Source organism: Gasterosteus aculeatus, chromosome 8 (genome assembly GCF_964276395.1).
Source record: "Gasterosteus aculeatus chromosome 8, fGasAcu3.hap1.1, whole genome shotgun sequence".
NCBI classification, from domain to species: Eukaryota; Metazoa; Chordata; class Actinopteri; order Perciformes; family Gasterosteidae; genus Gasterosteus; species Gasterosteus aculeatus.
This window is the reverse complement of record NC_135695.1, coordinates 2,868,514-2,885,049: the sequence shown is the minus strand read 5'-3', so window position 1 is coordinate 2,885,049 and position 16,536 is coordinate 2,868,514. Positions and strand designations below refer to the sequence as shown.

The window sequence follows — 16,536 nt, the reverse complement described above, 5'->3', positions numbered from 1 at the left end:
ATATAGCATTCAAACTTTACGGTAAAAAGTCCCGCACGAACAAGCGACATTCCCGTAAAACTCCGCACCGGAGCTCCGGTCAAGGCTGAGCCGCGCAAGCGGGACCCAGTAGCGGGGTGGGGGGGGGGGGGGGGGGGGGGGTTAAGTCAAACGCACGGCCGGGGACAAGGTGTCTTCCCGGCCCGCACAAAACACACGCAACCAGCGCGTCAAACCACATCGCAGCGGGCAGAGAAGCTGCCATGAAGCGAGTCCCTGTTGGTCGGTAACTGAAGCAACTTCTCGGGCGGAGAGACGGAGAGAGGGGGAGAGGGGGGGAGAGAGGGGGGAGAGGAGCGGCCGGTACGCGGACTGCATGGAGGCGTCCACACGGGACCATACAGGGGTCTTTAGAGAGAGAGAGAGCCCGGCTGCAAAGCTACAACACCGCTATGAGAATTCAAAGTAAAAGTTTGAAGGGCGCACTTACCTGTGTCAAACATAGCGGAGAATACATATCTGTCGGATCTAATCTTAGATCTGGAAGAGCTTTGTGTACGTGTGTGTTTGTGGGGGGCGAGGGGGGGGTTACTGCAACTCCAGCCTATGTGTGTGTGTGTTTGCGCGTGAGTGTGCGCAGTGGTGTGTTGTGTGAAAAAAAATGAAAACAGAAAAAAGTAGTGAGAGAGAGTGTGTGTGTGTGTGTGTGTGTGTGTGTGTGTGTGTGTGTGCGTGTGTGTGTGTGAGAGAGAGAGAAGGAGAGGGGGGGGGGGGGAATAGAGCCCTCCTTTTGCCCCCTTCGCTTTTACATTTCCAACCAGCGGTGAACTTTGACCTCCGCCTCGGGTTACATGTACTGTCCGGACCTGTTAGAGGCCCTCCGCCGGGGCGCGCACCACTTTGAGCCCAGACACCAAGTACATCTCCGGAAACAAGATTAAAAAAAGTCCTGTTAGAAATGCAGAAAAAAATTTACAAAAAGTCACGGGGACGCGCGGCGCGGTGTCGGTGCCGGGGGGTCGTTAGGCAAGAGCGGCCGGCGGAGGGGGGGTGGACGGTGTAAATCTCCAAAACGTCCCGAAACTGCATGTCAAGCCGCGGGAGATCCGCGGCCACCGGCGATCCTATGCAACATGTCGATCCGGCATGCGGGGCGCTGTGGCCGGCGGGCGGCGGGGCGGCTCCTCGGCGTTCCGGACTGGAGGGGCGCGGTGAAGCGGCGGCGGCGGCGCAGTCCCGGGAAAAGAGAACTGACCGGGAAAGAAAGAAAGAGGCTAGACGGGGTCCCTGAGCTGCCAGACGGCAGCCTTGCCTCTAAAACAGCGGACAGCTGCTTTCCGTTAATTTATCTCCAGCGGGAGGAGACGGTAACGGAGAGAGAGAGAGGAGAGAGAGAGAGAGAGAGAGAGAGAGAGAGAGAGAGAGAGAGAGAGAGAGAGAGAGAGAGAGAGAGAGAGAGAGAGAGAGAGAGAGAGAGGGAGGGAGAGGGGGAGTCGCTGCGTGGTCCCGGACGCAGAGCGGAGCGCCACCTCCTCGCCGATCCTCATGCCTGCCGAATGCTCCGAGCTGCGGGACATCCACTCGCAGCTCGGCGGCCCGGACTGCGTCGGTGCGGGGGTGCGTGTCCGTGTGAGCGTGCGTGTGTGCGCCGCGGGGTCCCGGAGCGCCGCAGGACGCTGAGAGAAAAGCTGATCACTTAGATCTTTATTGGTTTAGAAACACGTGGTGGAATTTTCTCCGCAGCTTTAAAGGAATGTTTTCGCTGCTTTGTAAAAAAACACACTTAAGGGGGTCGAAGCGGGCAGCAACACAGCGGGTAACCGGAACGAACAGGCGGGCGGTCCGTTTGTGCGGCTCCGCAAACGTCCCGCAACTTTGGATCGTACCTCCCCGACTGGCCGTCTCTCCTCGCCCCGCGCGATCAAGTCCAAGTCAAGGCTGCGGCTGCGCTCCCTCTCACTCACTCACCCACCCACTCACTCCCTCCCTCACTCACTCCCTCACTCCCTCCCTCACTCACTCCCTCACTCCCTCCCTCACTCACTCACACGCACTCACTCCGCTGCCTGTCGTTCTTCGTGCGCCGACGTGTGCCAGACAGAAAACAAGGTGACATCTCGTGCGCAAAAGGCAAACTTTCCAATTACCGGAAACCGGCGAAAGTTGCTAAAAGAGCCGCTTAACAGTGGAGTCAATGGGAAGCCGACAGTCGGGAGGGGGGGGGGGGGGGGGGGGGTCCTGGGGATCAATAGAACAGGATCCACTCACTTTATTATAATTATTATTGCTCTATAATAATGTGTTCAGACATTTAATTTGCATAGTTCCCACTGATCTAATGGGAGATGTTGTAGAGATTGTCAGCTCTGTTACAATCTATACACCCCTGTGGCACGTGGCCCCATGACCTCCAAAGGGTATTATTCAATCGTATTATTGTTTTTTTCTATTTATCACAATGTTACATTCCATTTGACTTCTACTATGTATACGTGCTGTTATTTGCATACTGGTTTCGATAGTGATCTCTTTCTGCTTTTCCATCATTTTATTTAAGTGTTTGTCATTTGAAAACCATGTTGATTGCAACCTTGTTTCTGAACAAAAATAAATAAAAATGTGATCTGTTGAGTAGAGAAAAAAGCTGTTAAAATACGCTGTTAAAAGGGTGGAAGTTGTGCACTTTAGATGTGAAGTAGAAGGATTGAAATCAGGGCGTGCTGAAGCGTAAAAAGTCCTCATTCCGTGTTTGAGGCCCCTTCAGAGGCCGCTGTGCAAACAGTACAATGAGATGTAAGTGCTTCACATAAATGGAGAACAAAGTAGAAATATTACAGCCTGAAATGTGGCGGAGGCAGAGATAGGAAGTGTCCCAAGGTAAGGACTATAAACACAGTGTGTGTGTGTGTGTGTGTGTGTGTGTGTGTGTGCGTGTGTGTGTGTGAGAGATCACAGGCTCTACTGGACTCTGCAGGTGTTTAAACTCCTGATGAATGGAGCTGGTGGAGCCGGTTCAACAGCGCCCCCCATCCACGATAATCCCCCCCCCCCCTCGTTGGTCCAGTATTACAGATGTGAGGCACATCAGGGGGTAGAAACAGTTCTGGATACCAGTATTATAAATAATATAAGAGGGAAGAAAATCATATCGTCACAATGGGAAGGATCAATTAAATATATTCAAACTGGTGTTAGTGCCAGTAGTACCAGTGGGTCTATCAAAGCACCTAAGACAGAATATTCACCATATAACATAATGGAGTCCATAAACTTAAATGACACACGAACATATGTAGGACCGCACACACTGTAGAACGTCATTATCGGGCATATGATTCCCCTGCACCGCCTCCAACTACAGCAAAGCCAATCAGAAGCCGCGACGTCACAGCTACCGCCGCTTCAATGCTCCACGATTGGACGGAACTGGGGAATTTAAACAGCAGCGTTGCTTCTGATTGGACGGCAAATTAAGATAAAAAAAGAAGCGTGCGCCAACACGAGAACGCGCTGGTTCACCGCATTCCACGTCCTGCCACGACGAACAAGAAGGACACGAGTTGTAATCATAGTAACCAAATACATAATAATAATAATAATAGTTGTTATAGAGTTAAACTGTAGTTATACTAACTATACTAAACTATAATACAGTTATAAAGAATCATACTTGCGTACCATTGCAAATATAGGAGGTGCAGGTGAGAGACTTTACTTTACAGCAGTCCGTCAGTGAGGAGCTCGATTGGAACAATCCACAGGAAATAGTGCGGCTGCAGTCTTGGCACAGAACGGCACGGTTCACCGGCTTCTCTCTGTCTGTGTTTATTTGGTTCGGTCGCTGCAGACTTTACAGAAGTTCAGTGGCGTTTGTTTGTTTATCAGCCCCCCCCCCCCCCCTCTACTCCTCCTCTTGTTCTCCTCGGCCCGCTGCATCCACATAACCCGGGGCAGCTCGGCGTGACCAGCCCGCTGCGTGCAGCCGGAAGCGAACCCCTCCGTCCCGGCCGAGGCGCGCGGAGCAACGGGGAGCGGAGTCGGTGCAGCGGTCGCTGCTGCCGCTGCTTCAGGTGCACGCGGCTCCGATCCCCACGTGCAATTCCGACGAGAGCCGCGCCGCGATGACCGTGCGCGCGAGTGTGACGGGGGTGGGGGGGGGGGGGGGATATCACTGCTGTCGGTGCGGATATTCGGGGGCAGCGAAGGTCTGTGCAGCGGACCCGGCCGGCGGAGGATGCACGTGCACATCAGCGAGCCCCGGAGCTCGGAGATGTGCAGCAGGGATGCGGCGATAACCGCTGACACGCTGTACGTCTGTATAGAGAAGGAGATCTAAATGAACACGACAAACTCAAAAAAGCAGCAGTTCGATCTCAACGAGGCGTTTAGCGCTGCTTTTGACTTCCTTCGCTGATGGAGTTTCATTTTTAATTTAAAATGTTGTGTGTCATGTTCAAACTTCTCCAAAGACTCGTCATCCATGAAAGTACCGCGAGATACGATCTGGGGCTAAAAAGCGGAGCTCGTGGCATTAAATTGTTTTCGATATTCGTATTTCCAAAGCACGCGCAGGTGCAGGATGCACTGAGCCGCTGGGGAACAACGGGCCGTCACAGGTGCGCGTGTGTGTCACGTGGTGTACCGCGCAGTGAGGGTCAACACGATAACACACACACACGTACGTAGTGCCAAATGTTGGTTTTTGGAGTTTAAGCCACAGCTCTAGGAACCAAAACGATCAAATATGGACCCCAGACTCCAGGCATCAGAAGTCTAGTAAAAGGGGAGGGGGGCGGGGGGGGGGGGGGGGGGGTCTCACTCTGAATATACATTTCGGTCGGCAAAACTTTCTGCCCTCAGAAGCGTCTCCACATAAAACTCTTTAATTATTCTCCATTTCAAATCCTCATTAAAGTGGATTTACGAGACAGGGGCCCCCGGAGTCCCCGAAGCCGGAGTTTGTCTAGTGAAGCACCTGTTTGTAAGCGGCTCTTTCTAAATAAATCTGCGCCCGACCTCAGCTGATCCCCCCCCCCCCAACACACACATCTCCATGGCGGGGCCCTCAGTCCTCCAGGCGCGGAGCCGCGAGTCGGCCGAGGTTAATGAACAGAAGCTTTTATGTTAATAGAAAGACGGCCGGCGTGATTTAACAAGACAATCCGCACATTTACTTTTTCGCTCAAACGCAGCCGATGCGCGCGATCAGCTGGCGCAACAACGAAGGTCAAAACAAAGAGAAGGAAATTAGATAGAGCAATTAAATCGGCGTCTTCGCTATGATCAATATCTCGATGTGTAATCACGGTGGTCGTGGATACTCAGGGGACCGACTGGCGGAGAAGAATAGCTTCTTTCTGTTTTTGCTTGAATCTTACGTTGGTATTTTGGGGGGTGGACGCGGACACGGATACATGACTCACGTGGCAGAGACACACGCCTGATGGCGGGGTTCTAAAATGTTGCACATTGATGGTGATGTAACATCATTACTTACCTCTTTTTAAAATACTTCCCCCACTTCTTGCGCGTAATGTTGCTGTGTTAAGTGATACAATTATAAAAATAATAATGACAGTGTGTCAGTAAAGAAGCCTGAGGCGCCCTCTAGAGCCAACACACCGACACTGCAGCGCATTGCGTTCAGATTAGAGAGATTTAAGATGAAGACAGATGTGTTTTATCACTTAATATCACAGGGAAACTATTTATGGTAAAACATTAACATTTCTTAAGTCTGAACATTTAAAATATCTGCAGTATTTTTACGAAAATACTAAAAAGCTCTAATTAAAAGAATACAATTTGTTCGATACATGGATGTGGAGATATATTTAGGTGTACTTGCATTTGTCCTATAATACATTAAATGTAATCCAAAATATTTTGATCCCACTTGGAATGGACAAAGATAATATGGATGACAATAAAATATTTAAGAGAAAATGACCCACAGCAGCAAGTCATCAATAAACCCTGCTGTCAACTCATTCATTTATAGCTTCACACGGATTGACTGAGAAGACGTTCTCCCTCGCTGCCAAAAATCTCCCAGCAGGCCACAGGGCGAGACAACAAAGAGCTCCGAGAGTCAGACCGCGTGGCAAAACAGCTTTTTGTCCTTTGCTTCTTCAGCGGCTTTTATGAAGGTTAGGACTTCGGTATCTAGTTAAAGTTATCATTTTGTCTAGAGGCTCACACACACACACACACACACACACACACACACACACCGACCTCTTCCCCCAGGTGCAACCTCTTCACACACACACCTGGTTGCGTTCACACTGCAGCTCTCCTTCATCTACATGCCAGACCCTCACCATCAGCATCACAACGTGGCAGCAGTTGCCATGACAACGCATCATCCCTGAATTCACACAACGTTTTGAGATACGCTGAATGGATTTTCTTCTTTTTCACAAACTCAGTGTTCACCGACCAAACTTTGTTTACACCCCCTCAACTTAATGAAGCTCCAGAGGAAATCACAAAGCTTCTGTAGGTGATGAACCATCAGTTTGTATAAATGTGTCTTAAATGACACAAATGAAAATATTTTAAGATTTAAAAAGATTTAATTTGTATATATGTGGTTCCCTTTAGCGGGAATGAGCCCTGGAGACAGTTAACAAAACATCCTTTGTGGTTATGTAAAACCAAACCGTCAAAATAAAAATGTTTGATTATTATCTCAAACTTTTAAAGCTGCATCTACAAACAGCTTCAGATAATATGTTTAAGGAGGGAGAGTGCATGAGAGAAAAGGGAGCACAGGGAGGAGGAATGGATGGGAGAGGACTACAAAGCAGAAGCACAAGAAGAAACTGAAGAAAAGTGGAAGGAGAAAAGGAGGGAAGAAGAAACAATGGACAGAAAGATAAAGAATTTGGGAGGAAAGAGACGAGGGAAAGGAGGAACAAAAGGAGAGAAAAAAAGGAGGAAGGCTGAAAGTGAAGAAGCAAGAAGAAATAGAAGATCTGAGAACATGAAGTCGGAGCAACATCAGAGTGAGTTCAGGTTATTATGAGAGATTCGAGTTACATCCCACAACACTTACAAACAGTCGACCAATCAGACGTGAGGAAAAACTCAAAATCTCGACATGGACATCACCATGGAGACGGGCTGATGTCGGCGGCGGTTTGGGCTAAAAAATACTGCAGGACCACAACGTGCGTGTGTGTGCGTGTGTGTGAGAGAGATGGGGGATGGAGGCTCCACCTGCTCCCACTGAGCTGCTGCCAGGCTGGAGATCAGCCAACAGCAGCAGGCCTGAAACCAAGCCTCGCCAAGCTCGCACAACCAGAGAGAGAGAGGAGGAGACGGGAAAACGGAGTGATGAAAAGGTAAAAGACTGGTCTGAGCCGGAGCTTTGTGGCTTCTTTTAGATGGTTTTGTGTCCGGAGCACAAAGGGGAATCGCTAGCAGCCTGAGTCCCAAATGTTCTTTTTAAAATACTCATTTTGGTATCCGAACAGAAACTCCTTCTTGTCAACACCCGATTAAAACTTTACTTAAGACTTAAAAACTGCACCGTAGTAATACACATTAGCACTACATGCTATCCTCTTAACTAATTGGCTTTGAGCACAGTGCTTCATGAAGAAACATCTACTTTGACAACTCATAGTCGGTAATACAGCAGAAGTAGAGCTTTTTATGGACGGGGATCACAGATTTGACATCAGCGATCATGTGGGTGGGTTTTAAAGACTTCAGTGCATGACATGATTTCCTGCCTCTCCCGCTTTATTGTAGCGCTTTTTGAGTTTCTGCTCCAAGACAATCAATCAATCAATCAATCGCACGATGAACTTGTCTCGCTCGGAGGACACAAGACTCGTCCAGCACCTTTAACCAAGCTTGTGTGTGTGTGGCATTGTGTGTGTGTTTGTGCGCGTGTGATGGGTTTGTGTGGCTCCAACAGAAGAAGAGGATGAAACAGGAAGGCAGTTGTGTGATGAGAGGGAGGCAGGATGAACAGATGGCCTGGCAGAGTAATGGGGAGAGGCCGGAACCCCCCCCCCCCCTCCCCGAACGCCCCCCTCTGACCGACTTTCATTGATGAGCAAGTGAGCGTGTATGTGCTCGCAGCACGTGTGAGACACATATGCCGTTGCACGAGAGTGATACCACCGCAAATATCTCCAGGATTCGGAGGGAAAGCGAACCCCGACCAGCATCAGAAACACACGCTCCTGCTCCCAAACCAGAGCTGCAAGGCTCCAGGTCTGCTTTGATACAGCATGATTCCGTTTGGGGTCAAATAGAGCAGGGTATGCGTTAGGGTGGGCAGGTGGGACAGGTCACTGCTGCTACCAGAGCCATGCATGCAGCGGCGTTACGTCACTCCTTTACAAATGTGGTAACCTCCATTTGTTGATTTGAACGGACGTATTCCAAGACGGCGTCAGCAAAATCAGCAAACCCGAGGTTCCAAAACGGCATTCCACAAACCAACGTGCGCCGATGACTCCGTCCACCATACATATGGTTTATGGTTGGACTCCTCTATTTACCCTCTGATTTAGTCGCCGTGCTAAGCTAGGCTACCCTAACCAACCCTGTAGCAGATGGCAGTGTTTTGGGGGGTTGGAGGAAGGACAAGCGAGGTGTCCATGGTATTTGCACATAAATGAATAGTAGTACTGTAGGTTTTTTAAAGGATGCGAGCCGTGAACGCAGCGTGGTCTTGATCCTGACCAAAGGGAGGGTGAAGGTAAGAGAGAACCAGCGGAGTCAGCGGTTCATCGGTGAGAGGATGGCACATCTCCTCCTCTCACCTCCGGCCTCCCTCAGAGAGACACTGCTATGTGTGTGTGTGTGTGTGTGTGTGTGTGTGTGGTATCAAAACTCTGTGTGTGTTCAGTTTATGGATCCGGCCGAGGAAGAAAGTTTCACATCATACAAGCTAACCAAAATATCTGTTAAGCGCTGAAGGGAAAGCAGCGAGGGGTCGGAGGTCGACCCTGACGAGAGACTAGCTCCTCACATTTTCTTTCTTATTCTTCTTCTTCGTCCTCTTCTTTTTTTTGTCTCACATTTCTAAACCTGGCTTTCTCTTACACACACACACGTTTATATTAATGCCTTCGCTCTTCCCTCGGCGGCAGATTGCCCACGCACTCCAGGTTTCACCAGGACCCCAACCTGACTGGAGCCCCCCGCCCAAAAAAAAAATTCAAAATACTCTGCCTTCTTGAGAGGAAGAAGCAGGAAGCCTGCGGGCGAAGACGATGGGGAACGTAGGCAAGCTGTCAGCAGGCCCGGCATATGCTGGACCCCCCCCCCTACAAACTCCTCCACCCAAACACCCCCTCCACCTCCTTCTGTCCCGTCTATGGCAGGAAACCAGTGAACCAGTGCACCTGCGGACTGGTAATGGAACTCATGGAGCCCAGTACTGCACTCTATGAAAGCATTTATACTCATAAGCAGTTGCTCACCTTGTTTACTTGTTTATTTTAGCAGATTTTTGCGCCAAAATTATTTTCAACTTACAGAGGACAAAGAAAGCGTTTCCATAAAATTTATATCTTTAAGATCCTGATTCCAAATTGCTATTATTTTATCAAAGTACGGTATTTAGAAAAAAATGTTGTAGTGTAAGACTTCTCGGGGGCAAGGGGGTAAATAGTTATACATGTATTAATATTCGGGTTTGTTATTTCTTTCCTATTTAATCTTTTTGCTTAGTAATGTATTCATGCTTGCAGTCTTAAGCTGTTCCGTAGGCGCTCGTTGATATATTTTATTTACCCCTGACCTCCAGAAACTGCTGTGGCAGAGTAAAATAATGTTAAAATGTTCTCAGTATTAAGCTTTATATTAAGCTGAAGATCATGACCTTGACTTTTCTGGCAATTTTACGAGAAATGTAAAATAAAACTGCTTCTGGAACCAATCCGGGACACATACGTGAGATAAAATACGTGAATAATGTGAGCATGAATACGTTCGTTGAGCAGCGACAAGAACAAAAGAAATATAATGTAATGTTGTGTAAATCTAACATGCAATACAACGTTGTTTAATGTGATCCGGTGTGATGGGAGATTGCGCTCAACAGACTGACAGACGGCTGCTTTAATCGCCTCGTTGTGTTTATAATGGAGTGAATTCACCTGAACACAACAATACTGGCAGGTAACAAGGCAGGCATCACACACACACACACACACACACAAACAGATGTGCAGTCACAATATGAAAACAACGGAGGAGACCTACCAGCTGTTCACATAAAAACATGGAGTCTGCACACCCAGCTGGAGACACACACACACACACACACACACACAGAGGAACTGCAGATGCCATGGCAGCAAAGGAACCAATGGGATCGCTGCATTAATTACAGTTAAGGGATGATTGATCAGGAGCTCCTCAACGGCTTTGTTAAGAGGCTTCACAGAGCAGCGTCCTGATTGGACAGCCGATAGTCCAATCAGGACGCTGTACAAACAAGTAAAACTGTTTCATCTACACAGTTTTTTTTTCAATCGCTAACAAGCATTGTTCAATAGTCAAACCACATTTTCAAAACTCTTCACACGTTCAGCGACACACAAGTGTACACAGAACAAACTGGGAATCACTTTTCATTGCTTTCAGACAAAATCCATTCAATCACCACATTTTTCAAAATCCACAAACACTTTTGACATTCATACTCCACACACAGAAAGATCCTGCAAATACACAGTTTTTTGCAGGTACTTTTTCATACACTAACACACTGCTTTCAAAACTGATAAAAGCACATTCAATACATTCAGTAATTGTTGTGTTTTAGGATCCATGGTCGCCTCACAGAGGGAGAGGCAGAATCTTTTCAGATGTGAAGGAAAACAGATGATTTCTGATGTCTTTTTACACACGTGTTTATGAGCAGGAATAAACCTTATAGGGTGGAGTTTCTAATTCTGCGTTTCAGGATCAAGCAGCTGAAAAACAGCACGTCTCCGTGTCCAGAACGGCTTCAACTTATACGCTCAGAATTAAAAAAAAGAAACAGGGAGAGACGCATCGTAGCAGAGGGACAAATGTTGGAGATACAAGTTTCAAGGAATCAAACGACTGCAGGAGGCTCACTGTGCATCTGTGCACAGTCCAATGTCTCCCTCTGCTGGCCAACAGGGGTAACACATCCTTCTGACTCCAACATGAAACAGAGGGCCTTAGCACGACAGGTTCAAACAGAAGTCTGTCCCCCCCCCCCCCCCCCTCCTATAGGTTAAAAGAGGACGAGGATGCTGCCACTCTGCTGTCAGTCGTAACACAAATAAATGGCACGGCTTTAAATGCCACAAAGACATCGGTAGGGATCTAATATTGCAGCATGAACCAGGATAGTTTTATGTACCGAAATAATTCCTGCCTACCTTCAACCCCCTCTTACAAGAACCAGAAAACAACCCACCTCCCTGTACCGCATTAACCGCCTCCTACACTTCTCAGACCACCTTCACCTCCTTATCCTATGAGGCAGAACATTTCCAGGAAGTCAGAAGACGAAGCGAGATGAGCAGATCCCCCCCAACAGCTAGAACCATACCGTGTTTACTCTAAATGCATACCAATACAAGAACGATTAAGTGAAATCGAATGTGCAAGCACAGAAAACATGTTACAATGGTTTTAAACAACAAATGTTTGCATTTGTCTTACCCATCCCTCCATATGTTGACCTGTATGATGGACCTGGGTTTGTGGATGATGCATGTGCAGGGGGGGAAACTCCCGGGCACACATCCAAACGTTTGTTATGAAATCTGGATCAGTCCATTCACCCGTCACACAGCTTCTCATTCATTCATAAACACAGCTTCCAAAGTCCAGTGTAACAACTCCCCCGGCCACCCTGTAAGGCACCACGTGTCACACGTCTTAGTTTCCCAAGGATCACTTTAAAGACTCCCATTCCTTGGACCAATTAAACTCTCTCCTAAACCTTGACTAATTAATCCATAACAGCCCCCCTTAACAACGTTGGGTAATCCCTCCCACATCTTCCACTTCCTCTGATAGCTCAGAGAACCTCCCCAGTCGTTCTCTGTTGCCTCCAACAATTCTCCCGTCCATTTCCCTCCGCGTCGTATCGATCAATGTCAGCGCACCGGCTACACCACAGAGCTCCTTGGTGTGGTTACCCCGCCTTCTATCAGCTCAATAAGCTCACACACTTACTTTTACCCCTTCCAGCAATGCTGTGGACATGTTGTGCACCTTCACACGAGCAAGAAAAGCCTGGTTGTCTTCTTAAACCTTAAAACACACACATCTTCACTACCACCACCTCACTACCACCACCGACTACACCATGGAGTCCTCTTCACGTTGACTTCCATCTGTTGGAAAAACCGCTATAATGTTTCACCTTAGTCTGTATTACTTAGTGTTTAGTTTGTGATCTGGGTCATCTGATAGTCAAGATGTTTGTGCGTCGATGTTTATAATCTCCAGCACTTGGTTTTTGCTCAGAAGCCCCCCCCCCCCCCCCTGATTTAGCATGTTTGTCTTCCTTCTATATATTCCTATTCCTATATGTCCCTTAAGACCTTTGAGTAGACGTGGCACATGAGTGTGTGTGTGTGTGTGTGTGTGTGTGTGCCAATTATCTCTCCTGCTTGCAAATAAATGTCCCGTTTAATTATTTTATCATTATCCCATCAGACTTGGTGGTTCGATGGCCACTTGATGTTTTAGGAGATCATGTCAGACCTCCTAAACCTCAACATGGATGCTAGAAACCACCTTGGTTCTATGCTGAGCACCATCATTGACAGCCTTTTGCCTTAGCTTAGCTCCCATAGCGTTAGGGGAACCACAGTCCACCTTAAGTCCTTGGGGACGATCCTACAGAGCACCATCTAAAAGACCTCGAAACAACCTCTAAAACAATCTCCCACCACCATCACATCGATTGAACCCCACCAACCACGTAAAGATGCCACAGTCCACCTTCATGATGTACACAGTTCAACCCCCTCCTCCCCTGGACGTACTATTCACTCTCTTCTCCTCCCCTCTTTCCCACATGACCGCCTCTCTCCTGGACTGTGTCCGGCTGTGATTGTCGGCTCTGCCCTCTTCAGCGAATGGGTCAGCACTTATTTCCGCGGAGCCTAATGAGAAGCACATGGCTGTCTTTGGGCAGGGCCTCCTCCTTCTCCCTACACAACCCTCAGATCTCCTCCATGCAGTCAGCCGAGACCAAAGTGGAGGCTTAATCCCTGGGAGGAAGATAGAGTGGATTGAGTGAAGACTCACTGATCGCTGATCCAACAGAGGAAACCACATTAGTGCACCTTACAAACCTCCTTTACCTCCTGTATCAATTCAGATTCCTCAGATAGAGCTTTAGAACCTTCTCATACCTCCCCAACTCCTTCAGATACGGCACTAGAACACCTTACCTTCCAGCTACACCTCTTATAAGGCCTAAACCAACTCCTGTCTTTTCTCTTTATACCACTTCCTTGTTTAGGTACAGTACAAGAACACGAGTCACCTCTTGCGACCATCTTGACCCCGTCACACATCTCTTATCTGCCTTTTCTCTCAACCGAACCTCTTCATTCTACCACCAACTTCTACCTAAACACAAAAGCCCCCTTGAAAACTTCCTTTGCCCTTTGTACAAGCATCACCCTTTCTTCCTTTGCACCACTTCCCTACTTTTGTTCACTTGATGAACCTGGTATGCTTCCTTGTTCCATCCAGGCCTCCATCCAATCACTTATTTTTATTCCACCTTCACCACCTCATACATCTCCACAACATCAGAAGACCCGTAATGCCGCCTCGCACGACACAACCACCGCTATTATTTTATTTTTTAAAGCAGAGGCCCTCGAGTTTTACTTTCTACTTCTACTCACCTGCATCTTTCAGGTGGCGCAACTGCACCCATGAATTCATTTTAACAAGTGAGCGAACACAAACGGACACATAATTCACTCCAGACGGTACGAGAAGCTTCAGCTTGAACAAAAGTGGCCACTTATCCTGAAGCCATAACACAACATTCACGTACAAAGAGAGCAAGAGGAGCATTTGTTTAGTCGGGCAGCCGTCAATAGGTGTCCTCAGTGTGAGGACCAAGACCGAAGAGTTCATCTCAGAGTCCGACTGAGAAGGTGAGGATGGATTTTTTTTGGTGCCATGTTAACATGGCAGAAGAAGAAATTTGTTTGTGTGTGTGTGTGTGTGTGTGTGTGTGCTTCCAGCTGCAGACACACCGGGGCCCTGGGAATAGGTGCATCATGAATATTCATATCAGAGCCTCTGGATGGAACAGCTGCCGGAGAGAGAATCAGGCAGCTGGGAGACAATCGATTGCCACACACACACACACACAGACGCACACACATGGCTGGCTACAGCAGGTGGAGGTGGAATCTGTCTGTTTGTCTGCTTTAGGCGACCGCTGGAGACGCACAACAACAAGGCGGCGCTGTTCGCCGGCATGTGGCGTCGACATGTTGGGGTCAACCTGCCGTCAGCTGGCTTCTACTAGGAGAGAGACGTTGTGTGTGTGTGGAACCCACATGAGGGTTGTGTGTGTTAAAACGACTAGACACTTGAAATTTACTGTACTGTTGTTCCTGTTCAAGTTTTTCCTTTATAGATTGACCCAGAGACAATCTTTTTTTTTCCTCTAAGAAAATCGTGTTTTTTGGTCATAGAAGAAGTATTCAGGTATATAACGCAGTAATACCACAATCCGGAAAGTATTACGATTAAAAAAAGAGAGTACCACAAGGGAAAGAACTCATTGTGCAGAATAAAATAATAAATGTAGAACAATAGGATCATAGTTATTCAAATGATGTCTCAACGCCCACTAAGAGACTAAGAGAGATTTAGTTGAAGTAAAATCTTCGAGATCCACAATATTTGGTTGCAGATGTAAAGAACATTAGTGAGAACATTATTTGAACGTGTTATTTGCTGGTTGATTATTGTAAGATGTGTGATATTGTGTGACGGTAGCAGTGATATTGTCATGTGATCAGTGGATCCTCTGAATATTTGTGGGCAGTCGCTTAAGAGAAAACTAAAAATTTGAACAGTTGGCCAGAATAATTAAAAATCCAAATAAGAGTTTGTTCCAGATTCATCAGCCTGAACTAAAACAGACCTGGAAGACATTCAGGTTTGACTAAAAAATACTTTATGCATTTAACAATATGTTTTTATTTCGTCTCGGTGGTCACTGCTCTTTAGCTCGTCATTATTAGATTATACAAAATACAAAGTCCTACTCATAAAATATGTTTACCCAGAGTTTCCTGGCTGATGATGAACTTAAAGGAGAATCAGATGCCATTTCCTGTTTGACTGTAGCTCTTCTTTCCTGAGGGGGGGAATATTCTCCAGCAGGCCCCCGGAGGCAGTTTCCAAAACTCTGTTCTTCAGGGTTAAACCAAGTTCCCTCCAAATTTTTCCCCTTAAATCTTCCGATGATACCGCCGTACACATTCTCTACGGAGCTGGGCGGGGAGGGGGGGGGGGGGGGGGGGGGGTCCAGATGTTCGGGCAACAAGCAACCAGCTGTGTGCTCCTCCTGAGATGCGACCCTCCGGTGTCCCTCAGCTGTTTCTGATTCACGCACACATGACGGAGCCGTGCACGAGTCACCGGGTGTGCTTCTGATCACCAACATCGGGCGAAGTGACACTTGTGAGGTGTTTGGGGAGGCAGATGAGGCCGAACTTAAGGTTGATCTTTGTAATATTTCTAAAACAATGAGTGTAATGATTTGTGTCGACCCCAAACAGGAAGCAGGGCTCACGTGTCACATGACACCAAGTGACGTAATAGAAATATATGTGACAATGAATCCCAACTCGTAGAAGGGGGTTTATATAAATGGTCAATGGTAAATGGACTGGGATCGAACCGACAACCCTCTGAATGGAGGACGACCGTGCTCCCCACTCACCCACAGTCGCCCTATAAAATATATAAAATACCAGATAAGAATAGTAGCAGTAGTGACCAACACAGGGGTGAATACTGTTTTAAAAATGAATTTAAATCGGATGCAGATCTTGAATTTATGCTGCCATCATGATCAAGTAATTATACACGTATATACAATTTTTCATTAAAATCACTGGTCGTGAACAGTACTGAACATTCCCTTATTTTCTTAATTATTTATAAAATATATATATAATCTCATTATTTCATCCTCTTTATACCTAATGACAAGAAAATTTATAAATAATTGTCAAATGTATCTAAAAACTCTGGAAAGTACTGCAAATGATATGTAATAATTTAGCAAACAATATCGTCATATTCTGTATTTTTGTGATCAGGTTGTAATTTTGCGATTGGGAGAAAAAAGCTCAATAACAATAGAACCTTTATACAGTTTGACCGAGAGGTCAGTGCCGATTCTTTTACATTGTCTCATTTCGGCACAACGAAAGACGGCACCCATGGGTCACCCGCCTCTTCAACGTCCCTGCATCTCCTCCAAAATGGAGCAGAGGTGAAGCTCTGTGTGGTTGGTGAGACCTGTTTATTTCCTTTTCTCTA

The 16,536-nt window shown here is 47.2% G+C and overlaps 1 protein-coding gene across 9 annotated transcripts in view; it reads right to left on the bottom strand.

Annotated features, from left to right (window-relative positions):
- nfia (nuclear factor I/A) overlaps positions 1-16,536 on the bottom strand; it is a 130,709-nt gene that overhangs the window by 96,618 nt on the left and 17,555 nt on the right. For 4 of the 9 annotated variants that reach the window (XM_040183854.2, XM_040183858.2, XM_078108002.1 and 1 more), the window contains exon 1: positions 470-1,383. The exons of 4 other annotated variants lie outside the window; for them this stretch is intronic. In XM_040183854.2, the coding sequence (XP_040039788.2) occupies positions 470-496 (27 nt within the window). In that variant the 5' untranslated portion in view covers positions 497-1,383. Of the gene's footprint in view, positions 1-469; positions 1,384-3,657; positions 3,821-16,536 lie in introns of those variants that run through there. One more of the 9 variants, XM_040183855.2, reaches the window with a different exon arrangement.